This window comes from Diorhabda sublineata, chromosome 4, assembly GCF_026230105.1.
Source record: "Diorhabda sublineata isolate icDioSubl1.1 chromosome 4, icDioSubl1.1, whole genome shotgun sequence".
Taxonomy (NCBI): domain Eukaryota; kingdom Metazoa; phylum Arthropoda; class Insecta; order Coleoptera; family Chrysomelidae; genus Diorhabda; species Diorhabda sublineata.
In genome coordinates this window covers 36,328,781-36,352,045 of record NC_079477.1, presented here as the reverse complement: position 1 = coordinate 36,352,045, position 23,265 = coordinate 36,328,781, and the positions used below count along the sequence as shown (strand labels likewise).

General features: G+C 29.8%; 4 protein-coding genes across 4 annotated transcripts; all 4 read left to right on the top strand.

Annotated features, from left to right (window-relative positions):
* Positions 1-426: 426 nt before the first annotated feature.
* Positions 427-13,234, top strand: LOC130442639 (ATPase family AAA domain-containing protein 2-like). Its single transcript, XM_056776936.1, is given in 24 exon segments — positions 427-552; positions 787-853; positions 1,020-1,221; positions 1,282-1,417; positions 1,469-1,599; positions 1,674-1,965; positions 2,030-2,454; positions 3,490-3,583; positions 4,320-4,567; positions 4,626-4,774; positions 4,840-5,088; positions 7,625-7,837; positions 7,906-8,087; positions 8,642-8,691; positions 8,694-8,821; positions 10,173-10,358; positions 10,418-10,710; positions 11,189-11,374; positions 11,431-11,609; positions 11,678-11,847; positions 12,009-12,190; positions 12,465-12,562; positions 12,626-12,813; positions 12,871-13,234. Coding segments are annotated over 23 exon segments (4,122 nt in total). The 5' UTR covers positions 427-552; positions 787-790; the 3' UTR covers positions 12,949-13,234.
* Positions 13,235-14,015: 781 nt separating this feature from the next.
* Positions 14,016-16,332, top strand: LOC130443170 (uncharacterized). Its single transcript, XM_056777671.1, has 2 exons — positions 14,016-16,074; positions 16,240-16,332. The coding sequence occupies exon 1, from the start codon at positions 14,098-14,100 to the stop codon at positions 16,060-16,062; it is 1,965 nt and encodes a 654-aa protein (XP_056633649.1). The 5' UTR covers positions 14,016-14,097; the 3' UTR covers positions 16,063-16,074; positions 16,240-16,332.
* Positions 16,333-16,955: 623 nt separating this feature from the next.
* Positions 16,956-19,737, top strand: LOC130443169 (ankyrin repeat domain-containing protein 27-like). Its single transcript, XM_056777670.1, has 2 exons — positions 16,956-17,054; positions 17,139-19,737. Exon 2 carries the CDS (start codon positions 17,179-17,181, stop codon positions 19,471-19,473), a length of 2,295 nt encoding a protein of 764 aa, XP_056633648.1. The 5' UTR covers positions 16,956-17,054; positions 17,139-17,178; the 3' UTR covers positions 19,474-19,737.
* Positions 19,738-20,079: 342 nt separating this feature from the next.
* On the top strand, positions 20,080-22,492 carry LOC130443086 (peptidyl-prolyl cis-trans isomerase Fkbp12). The gene is made up of 3 exons (XM_056777548.1): positions 20,080-20,264; positions 20,418-20,578; positions 20,776-22,492. Exons 1-3 carry the CDS (start codon positions 20,228-20,230, stop codon positions 20,902-20,904), a joined length of 327 nt encoding a protein of 108 aa, XP_056633526.1. The 5' UTR covers positions 20,080-20,227; the 3' UTR covers positions 20,905-22,492.
* The last annotated feature ends 773 nt before the right edge of the window (positions 22,493-23,265 follow it).

Here is a 23,265-nt window from a genome sequence, read left to right as displayed (position 1 = left end):
TATGATGGTGTTTTATTCTTCAATCTCTTTCTATACAGCGTGTATTAAACACGATTCGATATATTAAGATGATGAATGATGATTTATTTTGATTTCAAGTTTGTTTCATATAAAATCAAATCAATTATATCTTATTTTTCATGAAATGGATCTAGAATCAAAATAAAATTATCATTAAACGTATAAAAAGGGGTTTAAGAAGTAAAAAATTAAATTACATGTAGATGTTAATAATCGCTTAAAATCGCCTGAGTATCATTTGATGGGAATTATCTATCTCATTTTTTTTCGTACTTTATAATATACTACTCTCTTTATCAACAATCGATGTTTCATTCTATCTCTTTTTACGCAACGTAAATTAAATACAATCCGATATATGTAGATGTTTGTTGATCGCTTAAAATCGCCTAAATGTCATTTAAATGGAGCCATATGACAGCTATATTTTTATAATCTGTTAATTGTCTAGTGTATAGTGAAAGTTAAGCGTCTTTTTGTGTATAAAAATATCAATAAACTGTTATATTTTAACATCGTTTTTAAATTTGAGTAAGTTTTTAATGATTTTATCTACAATTAAACACTAAAATTTGGGTATATAAATTTTACTTTATATTTTACGAACGAGAACCGTTTTTTGCTTTGTATTTCGTAAAAATACTTTTTACGAAACTTTTTAAATACAGGATTGTGAAAATGTTTGAAATTATTCATTCACACCTACAAATTTGCATGATTTTGTTTGTTAATACAAAAATTAACGACTGTGATTGTCTTGGTTAGTGATATGGTGAATACGCGCCGTAAGGAATCGAATGGTTCACCATCGGGACCGACACACAGGACAAGGGTAGGTCATTAGATAAATCACATATTTATCATATATTTCGTGTTTATTTAATCGGGGTTTCTATGGGGATCGTATTTAAAGAAAACCGCTGTCGAAATTCGTACCAAAACCGATATTTACGTCGTTTACGCGTTTATATTTCAAAACGGGTATAAAAAAATTGCAGGGAAGCCTTCGTTTGATTAAACAAGAACCGGTGGAAGAAAGCGAATCGTCTAGCGTTAATGAAAGCGATTCAGATGATAGCGACGATAAAGATTCGTCTTGTAATATCGAAGAAGAAACTAAACCCTCCGTAAAAACGGCAACAACCCCTTTACCGCCCAGACAACTGAGAAGCAAATTCGGTTATACGAATAAATACAGTCGTAAGTCGATATATTCATATTCGATCATGATATATATCGATAAAAATCAATTATTTCTAGAGCGTCCGTTAAGAAACGACCACAAACGAATATCCCTAGATGAAAGAACTTTAACTGTCTATTCGCGTGGAATGCACGATGATTCCGACGTATACGAACAAGATCACGACACAGACGACGAAATATACACAGTGAGGTAAAAAAAATCGACTCCCACCGCTCAGTGAATGAGTTTTAAATGTTTCAGGGGTCGTAGAACAAGACATCTCGTCCGAATGAACCGAATACAGAGACGGACAGCTTTATCTCTTCGACCGATAAGTCAAAAGTGTTACGCCGATCCCCATTCGCCTTTACAATTCAATTCCGACAGCGAAAGTATGTAATTATCGATATTTTAATGCAATTTTTCTAAATATATAGAGTGTTTAATACGTTTTACAACATTTTAGGTAGAGTTAGAAGAAGTACGAGGAAAAGACCTTCAAATATGTCGTGGTTGGACGATAGCCAGATGCACAAAGTCGGTTACCCAAATTTAAACACGGGTTATTCGGAGGAGGATAGTAGGGACGCCGGGGAAGCTCACAACGACATGGAATTACCCCGCAAGAACCCCAGGAAGAACAGCGATATCAGATTGAGACACAACATTAAACCCCCGAAGTATCTGTTCGATTATGGGGTGGAAGAAGCGCCCAGGAGACTGAGGAGGGCGATACAAAAAGATGAAATCAACCAGGAGTGAGTGCAAAACGAAATTTCCCGTGATTTTATCCCTATTTTTCTACAGGATGTTAATTTCTAGGAGGACGTCCAATGACAAGGAAAACAAAAAGGAAGATAACGTTGCAGATAATAAATTGAATGGTAGATTGAGGAGCTCGAAAAATTTGAGTTACGTCGAGGAGAAGGACACTTCCCCAGAGGAGGAATCGGAGGAGAAGATCACCGAATCGAAGGAAAACGCGAAAACTGAGAAACCAATTAAGGATGTTAAGAAGGATCAGTCTTCAGGTAGCGATGGAGAGGAGGAAGCCAAGAGACGGGAGGAATTGCCGGTTACTAGACTTCGACCGACGACGAGGAATAGGAGAAATTATCCGACGAGATCAGATCAGACCGGAAGGTCGCAGAAACAGAGGAATATGATCGATACGAGCTCGGAATCGGAAGAGGAAGGTAGAAAGTATTCGTTGAGAGACAGGAGAACCAAACCGGCGCCGAAAACAAGTAAGTATTATTTGTTTTTATTGAGGAGGATGTTTGAACTACTTCAGTTTATTTTGAAATTCATAATTTAGTCTTAAAAGCCTCCTTCGGTACATTTGAACTACTCTAAGTTAATCTGAAACGCGTAATTCTGCCTCAAAGCTTCCTCCAGTACATTTGAACTACACCAAGTTAATCTCAACCGCGTAATTTAGCCCCAAAGCTTCCTCTGGTACATTTAAACTACTTAAATTTAGTCTAAAACTCGTAATTTAACCCCAAAGCTTCCTCTGGTATATTTGAACTACTCCAAGTTAATCTGAGCCGCCTAATTCTGTCTCAAAGCTTTCTCTGGTACATTTGAACTACATCAATTTAATCTGAAATGCGTAATTTGACCTCAAAGCTTCCCCCGGTACATTTGAACTACTTCAATTTCATCTTAACTGCATAATTTGGCCTCAAACATTTATCCGGTACATTTGAACTACTTCAATTTAATCTGAACCTCGTAATTTAGCTTCCTTCGGTACATAATTCAGTTGTACATTTTTAAAATTCTAAAACTCACTAGTTTACCGAAAATTGTGATTTAATATTCACCTTGGTACTTTTGAACTATTTTGAAGCCTATAATTCTTGTAATTTATCTAGAACTTGGTCTGAATACTTTTCATAGCACATTTGATCTTCTTTGGCTCATTTTGAAACGTTGAAGACTCACTAGGTTATAGAAAATTATGTTTTATCACTCTCTAAGATACATTTGAACTATTCTGTCAATTTTTAAGCCTCTTAGGCTTGTAATTTCAGTTGTAATCAACTAAATAGTACACTTGGGCTACTTTTATCAATTCAAAACATATAATTTATTGAAATACCTTTTGTCTGGTACATTTGAACTACTGTGGTTAATTATAGGCAACTAAGACTAACAATTTATCATGAATTATATCTTGATGGTATATCCTAACTACTGAGTTGGTGTTAAAACACAAATTGATTAGGAATTAATTTGGCGAGTTTTATTTTTTAATAAAATGATGGATTTCACAGTGCAACAATCGGTTTTGAAAACTAGGACGAGACGTTTCACGAGAAGGACCCAAGAATCGTCCAGTTCCAGTGATTCGTCCTCAGAAATTTGTCGGTAAGTACAAATATATAGATATTTATTTTTGAAACACCGAAATCCGTTTTTGAAGCACCAACATCTGTTTTCGAAACATTAATATCTAGTTTTTAATCATCAGTATCGGGATTTGATATATTTATGTCCGTTTTTGAAACACTTATATAAATTTTTTTAAATCCGATCTTGGGTTCTGACGTATTTATGTTTGTTTTCCAAGCACTAAAACCATTTTGAAACATCGATATCAATTTTCGAAAAAACAATAAGTGATTATGAAACACTTACAGCCATTTTTGAAACAATTATCGGATTTTGACTTATTTTGTGTTCTTTTTAAGCAAGTGCAACTATGTCTTAAGTACTGATATCCGTTTTTGAAGCACCGAAACCCATTTTTGAAACAGTATTATCGAATTTTAACTTATTTATGTATGTTTTTGAAGCACTAAAACCATTTTTAAACACTGATCCTTTTTTGACGTCCCGAACCCCATTTTTGAAATGCTATTATCAAATTTTGACTTATTTATGTCTAATTTTGAAGCACTAATACTATTTCGAAATACTGATATCCGTTTTTGAAGCACCGAAACCCATTTTTGAAAACACCATTATCGAATTTTAACATATTTATGTCTATTTTTGAAGCACCACAACGATTTCGAAATACTGATATTCATTTTTTAAGCCAAAAATCAATTTTTGAAACACTGATATGACTTTTTGAAGTATATTATATGTTTTATTGTAGTAAAGCTCCGAAAACGGCGCACCATTCCAAAAACGAAAAAATGAAATCAGGCGCCGGAGGTAGTACGAAAATAGTACCGATCAAACCGGAAACACTAGACAACAGCATAAGGTTCAACAGTATAGGGGGTCTGGACGCCCATATACAGTGTCTGAAAGAAATGATCCTGCTACCGATGATGTATCCCGAAGTGTTTAGACAGTTCTGCATACAACCGCCGAGGGGGGTGTTATTCCACGGTCCTCCCGGTGAGTTTTTACCCCATCCCCTCCATTCCCAGTTAATTGGAAAATCGTTGTTGTTCAGGTACCGGAAAAACCCTCATAGCGAGAGCGTTGGCGAACGAATGCAGTTTCGGTACGAGGAAAGTTTCGTTTTTCCTGAGGAAAGGCGCCGATCTGCTCAGCAAATGGATAGGGGAATCTGAGAAGATGCTGAGGCAGTTGTTCGAACAAGTAATTATCGGATTAGGGAGGCGGTTTTTTATAGGGGTGATTTTTTATTTTTTTTGTTTTTACAGGCAGCCGAAATGAAACCTTCGATTATATTTTTCGACGAATTGGACGGTTTGGCGCCGGTTAGGTCTTCGAGACAGGATCAAATACACGCCAGTATCGTTTCGACTCTGTTGGCTCTGATGGACGGTCTGTCTGATCGAGGTGAGGTGATCGTGATCGGGGCTACGAATCGAATAGACGCTATCGATCCGGCTTTAAGGAGGCCCGGTAGATTCGATAGGGAGTTGTTGTTTACGTTGCCATCGAAAGACGTGAGTTTTGTTTTGTTGTTTGATTTTTGGCAAAAAAAATTTGTATTTTTTTCTGTGAAAATGACTGTTTTATTAATTTTTGCGAAAATTTTGATATTTTTGTTTTTTTTTTAGAAAAATTGATATTTTGTTGAAAAAACTGTTTTTTGAATTTTTTGTTTTTTTAGTTTCAAATATCTGTGATAATTACATTGTTTTACAAATTTTTGCGAAAATTGTGAAAGTTGGAGGAATTTTTTTTTTAATTTTCGTTTTATTGATATTTTTTGAAAAGAAAATGTTTTCCTTTCAAATTGCTGTGAAAATTACTTTATTTCACAAATTTTTGAAAATTTTGTTTTTTTTTGAAAAATTTTTTTGTTCTGTGAAAATGATTTCATTTCACAAATTTTTGCAAAAATTTCGATTCTAAGGAAAAGTTTCGATATTTTTGTTTTTCCCTAGAAAAATTAAGTTTTTTGATATTTTTTTGAAAAAACTGATTTTTTTTTGTTTTTTTTTTTGCATTCAAATTTCTTTGAAAATTCTATTATTTTACAAATTTCGGGCCAAATATTGCAAATTGAGAAAGTTGGAGGAACTTTCGATTTTTTTTTAATTTTCGTTTTATTGATGTTTTTGAAAAAAAATTGTTTTCCTTTCAAATTGCGTGTGAAAATTACTTTATTTCACAAATTTTTGAAAATTTTGTTTTTTTTTGAAAAATTTTTTTGTTCTGTGAAAATGATTTCATTTCACAAATTTTTGCAAAAATTTCGATTCTAAGGAAAAGTTTCGATATTTTTGTTTTTCCCTAGAAAAATTAAGTTTTTTGATATTTTTTTGAAAAAACTGTTTTTTGTATTTTTTGTTTTTTATTGCATTCAAATTTCTTTGAAAATTACATTATTTTACAAATTTTTGGAAAAATTTTGAAAATTGAGAAAGTTGGAGGAACTTTCGATTTTTTTTAATTTTCGATTTATTGACATTTTTTTGAAAAAAAATTGTTTTCCTTTCAAATTGCGTGTGAAAATTACTTTATTTCACAAATTTTTGAAAATTTTGATTTTTTTGAAAATATTTTTTTTCTGTGAAAATGATTTCATTTTACAAATTTTTGCAAAAATTTCGATTTTTGGGAAAAGTTTGTTATTTTTGTTTTTATTTTTTAGAAAAATTAAGTTTTTGATATTTTTTTGAAAAAACTTTCTTGTCTTTTTTGTGTTTTTTTGCATTCAAATTTCTTTGAAAATTACATTATTTTACAAATTTTTTGAAAAATTTTGAAAATTGAGAAAGTTGGAGGAACTTTCGATTTTTTTTAATTTTCGATTTATTGACATTTTTTTGAAAAAAAATTGTTTTCCTTTCAAATTGCGTGTGAAAATTACATTTCACAAATTTTTGAAAATTTTGATTTTTTTGAAAATTTTTTTTTCTGTGAAAATAATTTATTATTTTACAAATTTTTGCAAAAATTTCGATTTTTGGGAAAAGTTTCGACATTTTTGTTTTTTCTTAGAAATATTGAGTTTTTTGATATTTTTTAAAAAATTGTTATTTTTTGTTTTTTTTTTTTAATTTTCGTTTCATTGTTATTTTTTTAAATTGATTTCCTTTTAACTCTGCCGTGAAAATTTCTTTAACCCACATATTTTTTTTTTAATGTTTTTCATATTTTTTGGTTTTTTTAATTTTCGTCTTTTGAAATTTTTTAACGGAAAACTTTATTTTTTGGAAAATCTGTTTTGTTTCTGTGGAAGTTTCGTTTTCATTTTTTTGAAAAAATTGTTTTTGGCATTTTTTCTTTTAATTTCTGCAAAAATTATTTAATTTTACAAATTTTCGAGAAATTTTGATAATTGAGAAAATTTGAAACAATTTCATTTTTTTGATATTTTTTTCTGGAAAAAATTGAATTTTCTTCCTTTTATATTTCTGTGTAAATGAGTTTGTTTTACAAATTTATGGAAAAATTTTGAAAATTGAAAAAGTTTGAGAGAATTTCGAAGTTTTTTACTTTTTTTATTCCTTTCTTGATATTTTTTAAACAATTGTTTTTGGTTTTTTTTTGTTTTTTTTTTTTATATATATATATATATATATGTGCAAATGGCGTTTTAAAACATATTTTTGGAAGAAATTTTGAAAATTTGAGAAAATTTTTATTTTTTTATTTATCAAAAAATTGAGAAACCTCAAATTTTCGAGAATATTCCAATTTTTTGTATTTTCAGAAAATTTCGATTCCTAAGGTTTTCAACAAAATGTTTTCTGTATTTTTTGAAAAAATCTATTTTTCTAATCTTTCTCAAAATTGGTCATTTCCGAAACATTCTTTTGTTTTTTTTTTCCAAAAAATTATTTTATTTTGTTAATATTGAAAAAATTTTGGTATTTTCTCTTGTACTTTCGAAAAATTTGAATTTTCCAAAAATATTTCGATTTTTTTCATATTTCCCACAATTTTTTTCATTTTTTTTGAGGAAATTACAAAATTCTCTCATACATTTTCCTATTTTTCTCATTAACCACGTAATATTTTCGCAATTAGGAAAGAAAAGAAATTTTGTGCGTCCATACCTCATCTTGGAAACATCCCCCCAACAACCAATTATTGGAATATCTCTCCGAACACACTGTAGGTTACTGCGGTTCTGACCTAAGGGCACTGTGCTCGGAAGCTGTGATACAAAGTTTCCGTAGAACTTATCCGCAAGTTTATAATTCGGAGTATCGGTTGTTGCTGGAACCGGAAACTGTCAAGGTAGAATTTTTCGAAAATCGTGAAAAAAAAACAAAAAAAATCCGGATGTTTTTTTTTCTGTTACTTAGGTGGAAAAAGTGGATTTCATGAGGGCGAAATCTCTGTTGATTCCGGCGTCCCATCGCGTAACTCAAGGTTTAGGTAGGAAATTGTTTCCGATATTGGAGCCCCTTTTGCAAGAGACCATTAAGGAATCGTTGGAGAGGCTGCGACGAACGTTCCCGCACGGTCTGAGTACTTCTTTGGCGAAGTAAGTGCGTCTGATAATTTTCCAAAATTTTTTATTAATTCCATAATGATTTTCTCATTTTTTTCGATTTTTTATTTTCTCATTTTTTCGATAATTTATCTTTAACTCATTTTTTTATTGAATTTTTTATTAATTTTCTCTCATAATTTCACTTTTTTTATTTTTTAAATTATTTTTCCACTTTTTTCCCATTTTCTGATAATTTTTCTCATATTTTTCAATTTCTATAAATTATTACATTTATCTCATTTTTAGTATTCCTAATATTCTAATTTTAATAATTTTTCTAATTTTCTATTATTTTTCCCCATATTTTCAATAATTTTTTTTCATTTATTATCAATTTTCTCTTCTTTTCCATTTTTTCTATTTTTCTATTCCATTTTTCAATTACTTTCTTAATTATTATCAATTTTATTTATTTTAATCCATTTTTTTCATTTTTCTGAAATCTGTCTTTCATTCATTTTACTCATTAGCACCCCCACCCCCCCACGTAGATTTTTCACCGGCATTTCGTATTTTCTTTTTTTTATTGTTTTTTCTCTTTTTAGAGTGAAATTATCACCAAACATGCGTCCCGCTCAATTACTCATAACCGGAAATGGCACGGTCAAACTACGCATGTCGCCCCCGATATTTTATACAAAATGGAGCACATCCACGCCTACATATTAAATTTGGTTATGCTGTACCAAGATACCGGAAGATCCACCGAAGAAGCTTGCATCAAGGTAAATTATTGATTAAAATCGATCATCCATCGATTAAAATCGTTAAAAAATCGATCATTCGTTGGGTTTAATGAATTTTTCTTGTGTTCCGGTCGATCATTTATCGATTCAACTCTTAAAATCTATCATAAGTTGGTTGAAGCAGATTAAAATCGATCATTCATCTGTTGAAACCGATAAAAATAGATCAAAGTTGATTAAAATCGATTATTCAGTGATCAAAATGTAATTAAATCGATCATTCATCGGTTGAGACCGATAAAAAGCGATCATTTATCGACTCAACTCTTAAAATCTATCATTAGTCGGTTGAAGCAGATTAAAATCGATCATTCATCGGTTGAAACCGATAAAAATCGATCATTCATCGGTTGAAACCGATAAAAATAGATCAAAGTTGATTAAAATCGATTATTCAGTGATCAAAATGTAATTAAATCGATCATTCATCGGTTGAGACCGATAAAAAGCAATCATTCATCGGTTGAGACCGATAAAAAGCGATCATTTATCGACTCAACTCTTAAAATCTATCATTAGTCGGTTGAAGCAGATTAAAATCGATCATTCATCGGTTGAGACCGATAAAAATCGATCATTTATCGACTCAACTCTTAAAATCTATCATTAGTCGGTTGAAGCAGAATAAAATCGATCATTCATCGGTTGAAACCGATAAAAATCGATCATTCATCGGTTGAAACCGATAAAAATAGATCAAAGTTGATTAAAATCGATTTTTCAGTGATCAAAATGTAATTAAATCGATCATTCATCGGTTAACTCCGATACAAATCGAAGATTTGTCGATCAAAATTGATTATTCTTCGGTTAAAACCGATCATTCATCGATTAACATTATTCAAAATCGAACATTAATCTTTAAAAATTAAACATTAATCGATAAAAATCGAACACTAATCGATAAAAACTGATTGAAATCGCTCATTCGTCATTAAAATCGAAGATTCTTCGTTCAAAATTGATTTAAATCATGCGTCGATTAAAATCAATCATTCTTCCATCAAAATTGATTAAAACCGATTAAAATTCATCTTTCATCGATGAAAGTCGAAAAATATCGATGATATCAAGATTAAAATTGAAGGTTCATCGATGAAAACCGATTAAAATCGATCAATGATCGATAAAAATTGATTAAAATCGTCTAAAGCAAACTAAAATCGAATGTTAATCGATCAAAATTGATCAAAAACTATAATTTGTCGATGAATATTAATAAAAATCGATCATTCATCGGTTAAAACCGATCGTTCGTCTATTAACATTGTTCAAAATCGAACATTAATCTATAAAAATCGAATATTAATCGATCAAATTTATTTCACAGGTATTCATCGAAGCTAAAAGGAACGTACCGAGTATAATCTACATACCGAACATAGATAAATGGTGGTGTCTGGTATCGGAAACCGTTAGGGCCATATTCAAATCTCAATTAACATCTTTAGATCCAAATGTTCCGATACTGTTATTAGCGACGGCCGACAGTTTATACGAAAATCTACCGACGGAAGTGAGTAATCGAATTAAACCGTCCGCCATTTTTTTTTCTTCGATGATTTCCGTTTCCAGATACAAAATTTGTTTTCCTATTACCGCAAAGAGGTTTTGGAATTGAAACCGCCGAGCGTAGAATCGAGACGTCAATTTTTCAAGCCTCTCATCGTCGACGGTTCCCTTAAACCGGTGAAGAAAGCTCGCGAATTACCTAGGACGCCGCCGCCTCTTCCTAGAGCGCCGACGCCGCCGCCGCTGCCCCTCAACGAGGAGCAATCGAAGAAATTGCACGACGAAGAGGAACACACTCTTAGGGAGTTGAGGATATTTTTGAGAGATATGTGTAAGAAGTTGGCCAATAATAAATTGTGAGTGTTTATCTATTTTTTTTGTATTTTTTCTATTTATGATTCATTTAATCACAAATTTAATTAATTTTATCTCTATTTTACATTCCTTCATCGATTTTTTCTTTGAAAAACACGGTTACCAAAATTTTCACTATTTCTTAGGTTGTCTATTTATTTTTTGAATTTAATTTTTATTAGTTTTTTCAATTTTTATTATTCTTTTAATTTTATATCTTCCCGATACACTATTCCGATAAATTTTTTTATATTTTTTCTCTATTTTTGTATCTACTACATCAATACTGTTCTTAATATCTTCATTTTCCATTTGTTCATATATATTTTGTTATTATTAATTTCTTTAATCTTTATTTTTTTATTTTTCAATTTTGGTGATATTACTCTGTTTATGTCTTTAATTTTTTCATTCTCCCCACATTTATTTCATGTTCATTAATCCTTATTTGTATTTTTATTTATTTTTTCCGTTTTCCAGATTTTTCATGTTCACCAAACCGGTAGATACCGAAGAAGTACCTGACTATACCAACATCATAAAACAACCCATGGACTTGGAAACCATGATGACCAAAGTCGATTTCCATCGCTACGAGTGCGCCAGCGATTTTTTAAACGACATCGAACTAATATGCCGAAACGCCCTGGAATACAACCCTGCGAGGTGAGCGAAAATAACAAAAAAAATACACTAAAAAATTAATTTTCTCTATTTTCCAGAACATCGGCGGATAAACAGATCCGGCACAGGGCGTGCTCTTTACGCGACTACGCCTACACATTAATAAAAACCGAAATGGATACGGACTTCGAGGAAAAATGCATCGCCATATCGAGGAAAAGACGCGAAAGGAAACACTGCCCCACCAAATATCTACCTCCTTATATTTACACACCCGGTACGTAATAAATAAAAATTGAAAAAAAAAAAAAAATGAAAATATTTAAAAAATTAATTTTTCAACAGAATTATTAAACGAGACGTTGCCCAACGGGGAGAACGAAGAAGAAAACGGAAAAATCGAAGAAAAATCCGATAACAAAAACGTCAACAGGAAAAGGAAGAGGTTCCGGTGGCAGAGGGGGCGACTGCTGAAAACTAAAAAGAGGAAATTCATCGATAATCCGAACGTTCAAGTGAGTATTTTTTTCTTATTTTTATATTTTTTTAATTTTGTAATTCAGATTATTTATAGACCGTTCATACAAGTTTTTAATGTCTAATATTCATTTGATTCTAGCAAAATTGATTATAGTCCGTTCGTACATTTTTTTTTTTTCAAATTTTGTTTTTCCAGAACGGGGATAAAGAAACGTCCGAAGAATCCAACGATGAAGCCGATGAAAAATCTTGTCGAATCGGCGATAAGGACGACGATAAAGTTGAAGGTAAAGAAAATTCGGTAGTAGAACCGACAACGCCGCTCACCGTTAACTGTGATATTCAAAATAATAAAACGGATACTTCGAATGTTTTACAGTAAGTATAGTCCGTTCATACATGTTTTCAATGTCGAATATTATTTAGGTTTAACTTTGAGTATAGTCCGTTCGTACATTTCCTGAAATTTATTATAAATTCGGTTTCGGTATGGTCCATTCGCACATTTTTTTACTATCCAATTTTTTAATTCGCAATAGCGTTCGTTATAGTCCGTTCATCCATTGTTTCATATCCAATTTCTATTCGTTATAGTCCGTTCATACATTATTTACATATATCCAATATTAAATCGATTCGCTGAATTTTCCAGATCCCCTCGTAGGAGACTGAGTGATATCTTGAGCCCTTCCGAATTATTAGATAATCCCTTAGATTTCGACGACGTAGACGAAGCTTTGAACGAATCAGGTAACGAAATTCTGATCGATACGATTAAAACGTCATTAAAATCGATTGTTTTCTCGATTTCAGCGATCGATAGTATAACGTCGACGTCGAAACCGATCGAATGTTCCGAAATCGAGTTGGAAAAGGCGTTAGAAACCGCCGTAAGGATAACGGAAGGACTATCTTTGGTGTCTTTATTGGATTTGTACAATCACTTGAGTACGGTGGTGAAAAAATTCTCAAGGACAAATATAAGGACGAATTTACCGAAGGTTAGTACTACATTTTGTACTTAATATAAGGATAATTAATTATAAGGATAATTGCAGGAATTGCTGAAGGAGCTAGCTAGGTTCAAGAGGGAGTGCGCCGTAGATTTTAAAACACAGAATAAATTTAATTCCTAATTTTTTTTATATATATACATATTTATATATATTTTTTTTAATTTATGTTTCACTTTTTTTTGTATTAAAATCAATCGCGGTAACGCGTGAATTTATATATTTATTTGTTTTCTTCGTGTAAAATATACCGCCAAAGATCGTTTTTCACTGCCACGAATTTTCAGTTCCAGGATATTTTGTATATAGTGCCTTTTTTTCAATTGAAACCGTTTATTGTACAAAAAAATTTTCATCCGCAATTTTGATTATTGTATTGATTCTTATTAAAGTTGTGGATTATACAATCGTGTTTCTTATTTTTCGATCCCTTTTCCCAGTTAATATGAACGGACTATAACCCATTTTAAAAGGTATTTCCTATGTACGCTATCTATACCAAAAACGACTAACTAAAACATAAATTCTACTAATTTCTCAGTGTATAATAGATTCAAAGATTGGGTTTGGCTATGATCGAACAGATGGCGATGCATATATTAAAAAAATAAAATAGAACAATGGACGACTATTAGAATAATATTGTGTACGCCCTCTATTACAGAATGTCCAAACTACGGTAATTACTCTAACAATTCCTTACTGTGCTATAGATTAAAGTGTGGGTATTATCAAACAGATGGCGCTGCACTCGTTAATCTATCAATTTATGGTTTTCACTATCGCAGACATACCCTGTTCACTTTGTTTTTTCAACTTGACCGTCAACTCAAGTATTTTTTATAAAAAATTTGATTTTCCGTAAACAATATAATTTTCTGTATATATATATTTTTATGGTTACTTACTTCGTAATAGAAAAAGAAGAATCCAATGACAGATACTCCACTTTAACTGTTTATAAATAGACAAAGCCAATCAATAGAGGTTCATTGTTTTAATCTCAACAAAATTTAAAAAAATATATTCTATTTCTGCCATTAAATATACAATGAATGTATTCAAAACCATCTATTCCCATATAAACAATCATTAAATGAGTTGAAAAATTCTTTATAAAAAAAATATATGATTATTTATACTTTATTCATAGATAAATATTAATATCTAATTAGATATTTTGAACGATTACTCATTGAAATAAAAAGAAGAAGAATTTAAATATTACCTAAAACGAAGTAATTGTGTTTTAATTTTAAAACGAAATATAAAATGGATAAGTGTTTGGAAGTGTATTTAAACGACGGTCCGAGTGATACGCATATTAAAACTGTGAATTCGTTACTTTCTTCCTCGAAGACAACTGCATCAGGTTGGAATTTATTAGCTTCCATACTCGACTATTGCCACGAGGATTTTTTTAACGAAAACTTAACAAACTGGTTAGATAACTGTTTATCTCAAAATTCGCAAGGTAATATGACCGAAATCAAATTATCCATTATAGAAAAATTCCTGGAAGCATCTATAAACAACCACGAATTATCAAAAAAGATACTCACTGAGTATTTGTCGAAAATAGTCGATTTTTGTTTATCGAATAAATTAAAATGTCACTTGATTGATAAAACTTTAGATATTTTGATTTTGTGTTTAAAAAAATACGGTAATTGGTTCGTATCACGTAAAATACAAATCGAGAAATATATATTATCTTTTTTGGATAATAATTCCGAATTTACAGTAAATAAAGCATCTATATGTTTTTTGTATCTACAACAAGTGGGCAACGCTGGTTCTGACGGTATTAATCATAAAAATAACTATAAAATAGCCGTACAAAAATTATGTAGCACTCTATATGATTTATTCGATGAATTTTTAGTAAACCGCATTGAAATTAATAAAATAGAAAGACCAGAGCAGGACGGGTTTATAATCGACGAATTACCTAATAAAACCGCGTTTTTTATAGCTAAAAGAATAAAAAACGTTATTTCATTTATAATAACAATGTTAGAAAAAAAATTTACAGTTTTTAAACAAATTATACCGGGTGAAATAATAAATATCATAATAGGAGGCACGTCGACGCAATATTGCGCTCACAGTGTAGGTAAAGACGAATTTAACGCCGAATTTTTTTTACTTTTAAACTCGATACAAATAAAATTAATTCATTTGTTACGAACGTTGATTTTATGGTTGAGAAACAGCTCGTTTCCTTACACTTTTATAGTCAGTAAAATACTTTTAGATTCGTTAAAAAAGAGTCAAAATTGTAGATGTTACAGTGTTATAGATTGCGTACTACAAGAAACAGTTTATAAATGTTTAAATACTTGGATAATGATCTCTAAATGCGGGTTAAACGATCGTTTCCAAAAGGAACTTATCGAATGTGTAATGAGAGATATAATTCCCGTTAAGGAATCAGTTGTATTAAAAAATAGTAAAATCGATGTGAATAAACCGAATTCGGGGGGTAAAAAGACGAAAATAGAAATAAAAAATGATGAAATCAAATGTTTATTAGCTTTAGATACGTTAATAACGCTATTTTCGTCCGGTTTTATTAGAACAAAACAAACCACTTTAAATGATTTATTTAAAGCAATTTGGGGCGTTTTAAATGATATTAACACTAAAAAAAACGTTTATTTATATACAAATAAGAAGAATTTAGAAAAAATTCACGATTTATTAGCGTCTTTTTATGAACAAGGGGTTTTAAAAGTATCCCTACCGTGTACATTACAAATTTTGAATAATTCGTTATGTGATCGACGTATAAATGTCGCTATGGCTTCTAAGAGAGGTTTAGATAGTATTGAGAGACTTTGTCAACCAGTTTCGCCATTTCAAACTGTTATTAACGTAAATACAGTACAACACGTTACGGATAATCAAAATGAGGTAAATACGACGTTTTTACAACAAAGTTCTATCGATATGTTTGTTGATGATAATGAGGATATGGAAAAAGCAAATGACGAAATACCAAGAGATATAATTCGAGAATTCGATAACGAACCGGAAACTAAAAGAACGAAAATTGATGATATAGAGATGAAAAAAAATGTGGCAATAACAACTGATATAATAAAAACGAGGCAAGATAGTGGAGTTTTAGAAGGGGAAACCGATATTGGGAGCGAAAAAATGACAAATTCGTCGTTGGATATTGATATGACTGAAGAAATTACTTCGTTCGTAGACGAAGTATTAGAAGATTGATTTTCCGTTAAGGTAGGTATTAAAGTTAGTAAATGTGTGATAAAAATTGTATTTCAATGATTTTAGTTCGTTCAAATTATAAATTACTATGTGTTAATTAAAAAAAATGAGAATTTAATCGTAAAAAAATTTTTGTAGTTCGTATTTTTCTAGGGTAATTTTTGTTTTTTGTTATAGGAAAATGGTATTTCGGATAATATGCACGAATTAATTCACGAGAAACTATCATTTTTCTTTATTTTTTGTTAATAAAAATATTTTAACTTAAAGGTCATTCATTTTCCCATAGATAAATTATAAATAACCTGAGGTTTAACTTTGAATAGTTTATTAAATTTCCAGCGTTTTAAATGAATCGTATTTGTATTTTATTGCGAAAATTAATGACAATTTTGATTAACTTTTCAAGATTTTTCCTTTTTCAATTAGGTTTTAGTTAATTTCAAAATCATATATATACTATCAAATTATCTATGAATATGTCAAAATGTGTTTATAAAAAAGAAGAAATATGGTTATTATTGTTGTTTTTTGTAATTAAAATTCTCTAATTTTGCTTCTAGCAATTGAAAATTTAGCGTATAATGATTTAATTAGATCCTATATGAAATTTATTTATCATAATTTCTAATCTCAAATGAATCTGTCAATCAAATCTTTATATAAAAGTAGAAATTAGTTCTTTTTTGGTGTGCTGGTAAGTTAGTTAAGAATTATTTTTTCATTATTGTCTTTTTTTCTATTAAAATATAGAAAATCACGCATATAGAAGTAAAATATTGAATAATAGTAGATTTATTGAATTTTTCATCAATTACTAATCCAATTTTTCTTCAATACTCCGAATATAACTATATATATTCAAGTTATCTATGAATCTGTCAAGTTAATTTATTTATAAAAGAAGAAGTGAGTACTAGGTTATGTTATTATTATTACTATCAATTTTAACAAAAATTTCGTATTGAAATCGAAATTAGAGGTAATGAAAGGTATGTAAATCATTTTATCAATTACGATTATATAGATATAACATTTTATTATCCTATTTATATATATTTATAAATTATTTTCAGCCGTGTTATTCCGATAAAAATCTATAATGTAACTATTGCAATGTGGTCACAATACGACGAAAACCTGTCAATAAACCCATTCTTTAAAGAAATTTACAACAATCACCCCGATATCATCGAAGAATCTTCCTTACGACAATGGATAATTTGCGTACCACGAATAGGAACAATCGAAAAAGAAACTATAACGAACGAAGTAATATTGGATCATATTATCGTTTCTACAAGAAATACTGACGATTCCGTGTATACTTTAAGTAAAAAACAAATATTCGTATCAAATAAGAAGATCTCGACGTATCCAGGTGATAATATCGATATTTTGTTTGAAGAAACTCATTACGTGAATAATAATTCGAAATTTCTTGTATGGTGCATCGAAAGACCGTTTTTTTCAGAAAAATACAGTTTTTATTCGGATTATAATGAAAATTTATCAAATATTCACGATTGTATCGATTTTTTATGGTGTTACCGTGATATTTTCGTTAATTTGAAAATTTTAATCGAAAATTTCAGTTTTGATCAAAATTTCGTGCTAGAAACTATCCAAAATCAAAAAGAACTAATAGGAATTTTGTTTTCTCGATGTTTACAACGATGTTTTACTTTTTCATTAATAAAAGAAAAGTGCAACAAGGAAAATCGTTTTTTAAATAAAATTAAACAAGCCGTTGAGACTTATATGCAATATTGTATCGGTAGGAAGCTTATTTTCGGTATAAACACGATTTTACACGAAAAAGATAGTAGTTTGAATCGGATCATTAAAAAAAATTCAAATATAACGGATAAAGACTTGGGAATCGAAACCGGTTTTGAATCGGTTATTTTAAACGCAAAATTCGAATTAAAACAATTAAATAATCACGATACGGTACTAGATAAAATATTTTGTTTGAAAAAAACCATTACAACAATTTTAGATTGTGGTAAACATGTTACATCTGACGATTTATTACAAATATTGGTTTTTATTATAATTAAATCAAATATAAATAATTGGTACGGGAATTTGATTTATATTAAAGAATTTAATTTAAGTAACGAAGTTACCGAACAAACTTTATTTTGTATATCATCCCTCGAAGCAGCTCTAGAATTTATACTAGAACATTTATTAGAAGATTTAAATCGTAATTTACCATCGGATTGTATTAAATCCCACCCTTTAAGCACGCGTATCGATTGTATTAACACCCCCGATCGTTACGGTACAAATGAACTACTATTAGAAGCTACGAAGTTAAGAAAGCTTGATACTATTGAATTTTTATTAAAAACCGATGTGAATGTAAATTTTTCAGATTCTTTCGGTAGAACTAGTCTACATTACGCTTGTTTAAACGGTTTCCAGGATGTTTTATTACTTCTAATAACCAAAAACGCCGATGTGAACGTAAAAGATTTTGAACAAAACACCCCCTTGCATTTATCATGTTTGAACGGTAACGATAATTGTGTTAAAGCTTTGATTTATTCGTCGACGCGAACCGAAGTGAATATCGCGAATTCTACGGGCGATACGCCGTTAATTATAGCCGCTAGATGGGGTTATTTAGATATAGTACAAATTTTATTAGAAAATAGAGCTTCGGTTTTTATAAAAAATAAAAAAAATCGTAGTGTTTTAGATTTGGCGCACAACGCTTTTATATATAAATTATGCGAAAAATTTACAACGAAAATCGAAAAAATCGAATATAATAATTTTAAAATACACGGTATAAAACCAAAAAACGACGAGCAGTTAAAAAAAATCGATTTATTATTGAAATCAATCGAAAATAACGATTTCCCTTTAACTTGTTTTTATTTAGGTTATAATAGTATCGATAGAAATATAAATAAAGGTAAATGTCATCCTTTGTGTATCTGCGAACGATGTAAAAGTGATTTAGACGATCTAAATCATGTCACCACTAATAAATTACTTTTAAATATTAATATGTGTGATAATAAAGGTTATACGGCTTTGCATGTCGCTGCCAAATACGGTAGAAGCGAAATTTTACGTATTTTATTAGATATCGGGGCTTTATCGAATTTAAAAACCTACCAAACTCTTTATACCCCTCTACATTTGGCTTGTATATACGAAAGGGTGCAAGTTATAAGAGAATTAGTGAAATGCGGTGATTGTAACATCGATGAACAAGATGATATCGGTAATACTTCGTTATTTTACGCTTGTCAAAAAGGGAATGTTAAAATTGTTGATATTTTATTAAAAAACGGAGCAGATTGCGACGTTAAAAATTTATTATTAAGCGGGGAAAATATGCAATACGGTTTATTTAAATTATTAAAATCTTATAGCAAAAATTATTCCTAACACTGTTTTTGTCATATATTTTTAATATGAATAAATATTATGTTTGGTTTTTTATTTACCTTTTTATAGTTTATTCCGAGGACAATCTGTACAACACAAAATCATATGTTTATACTTGATATACAACCTGTATATATAAATGCGAGTTACACAGTAATTACGTCATCGACGTGCTGTACGATGTTATAATAACAGTTTACAAAAATATAAAGAAATGTTATTTTACTATATTTATAGTAAATAAATTGTTATATTATTGACTTAACTATATTTCATTATTAATAACAATTTTCTTATTTATTTTATTTATATATATAATTCCAATCCAATTTAAACGATAGTCAGAAAATCACTATTAGTATTACTACTTTATATCTCCCATCCCAGGAAACCTTGTAGTTATACGAGTTGTGCGATACTATAATAACAGTTAAAAAATAACTTGATTTTGTTAAATATATATCAAATAATTGAATTTATTATTGTTTGTGTAGATAAATGTAATAATTTGTGATGATTTTTTAAATAATAAGTGAAAAAACAAACGTTTTTATATAAAAATAACAGTTATAAAATCACTAGTTTGTTATTACCCATCACTATTGTTAGCAAGTTCCTGTTCCTCTCTTCACATCGTTTCGAGTTACCTTTCAGATCAGCCATTACGCCATTTTTAATTGTATTATTATATTTATAATATAAAGTGCAGTTGTTTAAATAATAATTATCGTTCAAATAACGTATAAATTCTAACATGGGAGTAATCGTTGATACAATTACACCTGGAGATGGTAAGTAAATTTTCTAGCGTTTTTTTTTGTGTTTATTACTCGTGTTAAACATCGATTATGTGCGTGGTGTTAATGTACTCTAATATATTTCATTGCATACTACAAAATTGACGTGTTTTGTACTTGAAATATATCTAAATGTTGTTTAATTAGGTCGTACGTTCCCAAAGACAGGACAAACTGTATCAGTACATTACACTGGTACTTTACAAGATGGTCAAAAATTTGATTCTTCCAGAGACAGGGGGTCGCCTTTTAAGTTCCACATCGGTAGAGGCGAAGTGATCAAAGGGTGGGACGAAGGTGTTGCCCAAGTAAGTCATTTTTTTCCTATAATTAGTCAATTTTTTTATGTATTTTTTTTTCGATTTGATGATATACCATCCTTGCGCTCTGATTTGTGCTTTTAGAGTGAAAAATGTTGATTTTTTGGTTTTTTCTGATGTTTTTTTTGTTAAAACTTTGTTAATTTAGTATTTTAAAATACTGATTAGGTTTTATGTCCTTGCAGTTGAGTCTGGGACAAAGGGCTAAGTTGACGTGTTCTCCTGATTACGCTTATGGATCTAGGGGTCATCCGGGTGTCATCCCCCCGAATGCTACACTTATTTTTGACGTAGAACTTCTCGCGATAGATTAAATCCACTTAGAATTGCCTTAGAAAATATTCGGTGCAGTTGATTCAGTTCTATATATTTTTTTTAATTTGAATTTCGAAAAATTAGTAATTTTTTTTGTTGATTCGGTCAATTTTTGAAAACGTACGGTTTTGGATAACCTTTTTTTTTTTCAATAAAATTTACGTCCCGGTAGTGTCAGAATTGCGCGGGAGCGCGATAAAGCTTTCGAATAATTTAATTGCATTTATTATTGGTGTTGTGATGTTCTAATAAAAATGACTTGATGTCACGTGTTTTCTTTTTATTTTACCCGAATTTCCCCAGCTTCGAACGATGATACTCCATATTTTAACTTGGGATGGAAATTAGAACGAAAAAACAGGTCCGGCTTAGAAGATTTACGATTTTATAAAATAGTGCGTATTTTGAGGACAATATGTATTATTTTTAATGGAAATTATAATCTTGGGGCACTTTTTTTGAAAATATAAACACAGACACGAATTTTTTTGATGCTATTCATTTAAAAGTAAAAGAAAAGCAATTGTCAATTTTGCAATTAATATTATAGTGCATATTTTGAATCACCCTGTATGATTGTGATTGTGTTGATAGTTCATGTTTTTGGGTTCACCGTGTATTGTTTTTAGTTGATAATTCCAATATCGAGGAACGTTTTTTAAATAATCAAACACAGACACCAATTTTCTTTGGTATTATTCATTTTAACGTGAAATTAAAGCAGGTCCGGTTTAGTTACTTAAAATATTTACATAATAGTGCATATTCTGGGCCACCCTGTACAATTTTTCGTAGCAAACTGTGACCATTAAAGGTTTTTTCAAATATCCAAAAACATATTCAATAAAAGATTATTAAGAAACCGTCTTAAAAGAATAAATGTATATATTTGGGGACATCCTGTATCACTTTTAGTACAAATTAAAACCCTAAACATCATTTTTTTTCAAATATTCTCACAAACTTCATTCAATTTTGGTTTTATATACAGTGTTGTCAATTGTTTATTATTATTTCAATTTTTTATCTATCTCCCCTTAAAGTTATCGTATTTAATTGAATTTCATGCATATTCAATTACAAATTAAGTGAATTACTTCTTATGCTGAATACTGATCACATATATCAAGAAAAAATCTAAAATATAATCGACATTATCCTACTAACCTCACTTTCAATTCAGTCAGGTATACGATAATTACGCAATTCATTTATTATGCTCTGATAAACGTATTGTCAATGCTAATTCAACATTATTAATGTCAAATACATTGTTAATTGCAATAATTATCTATACAGAATGTATAGACAAACAATATGCGTAAAAAAATATTTTCAAAAGTAATAGGTATGAACGGACTATATTAATTTGTATACAATTCTTTTTTCTATATTAGTGTATTTGTTAAAAGATTTTAAAGTAATAAATATGGGAATATAACTTATAAGATCGAGACCAAAAGTATCGTGAAGTTAGATGTTGTCATAGATAAATGTTTTCAATACTTACGTGCTTTTATATTATATTTTTTAATATGTTCTATAAAAAATTATACGAAAAAATTAAACGTTAGTTATTAAAAAAAACTTTTTCTAATTTAACAACAACCTATCTTTTGATTTTTAATTATATTTATGAAATGAGACCTCTATACTCTAGAATCATCTATTGCACTAAACGTCAAATTATAATATTTTCCTCTATGCTTTCGATGTATCTATGAAATTAACTGTCACAAAGGTTTGTTATTAATATTAAGTATGATTATCAGTGTTTTAGCCCTTGTTGCTTTGATTATATTGCAAAAAATACAAATACAGTGATAAAATTTGAGTTTATGGTGAAATTAATACAGGACGGATCGATTTAATGTGTTCTGAACTACAGTTATAGTGTTTGTGTTTAAAAAGGTGAGTATTAGGTATTCTAGAAATAATATTAGTACTACAATGATTTTTTTTACATATCCAAAGGATATTTCATAATCAAACAGTATTTAATTCTTTAATAACCTTGTAACGAATCGGAATACGGGTGTACAATTATTATTTTAAGTTATATCAGCTTGATTTTGTAATAAACAGTAACTAGGTATTATCATCGTGTAATATGTTATATATAACAATTTGAAATGTAGATGATTATATTGTTTAGAAATGTGCATCTATTTCGTTGAGGACGTTTATCAAAAAGGACAATAAATGTCGATTTAATGGCGTAATAATTCGTCTTTGTTGACCGTCAACTTAAGCAAAACACAGTGACTATTTCACAATAAACTGTGACCTGAATGGAACAAGGTTAAATACTTGACTGACCACAGGTCAACGTATAAATCTCGTAGCTTCTCTTCAATTTT

What these genes read in the sequence shown, in the direction of transcription:
- LOC130443169 (XM_056777670.1), top strand. Translation starts at nt 17,179, where the DNA reads ATGTGGTCACAATACGACGAAAACCTGTCAATAAACCCATTCTTTAAA.
- LOC130443086 (XM_056777548.1), top strand. Translation starts at nt 20,228, where the DNA reads ATGGGAGTAATCGTTGATACAATTACACCTGGAGATG. An exon ending in TACAATTACACCTGGAGATG is followed by an intron (nt 20,265 to 20,417) that starts GTAAGTAAATTT and finishes TTGTTTAATTAG; the next exon opens with GTCGTACGTTCCCAAAGACA. An exon ending in GGGACGAAGGTGTTGCCCAA is followed by an intron (nt 20,579 to 20,775) that starts GTAAGTCATTTT and finishes ATGTCCTTGCAG; the next exon opens with TTGAGTCTGGGACAAAGGGC.
- LOC130443170 (XM_056777671.1), top strand. Translation starts at nt 14,098, where the DNA reads ATGGATAAGTGTTTGGAAGTGTATTTAAACGACGGTCCGAGTGATACG.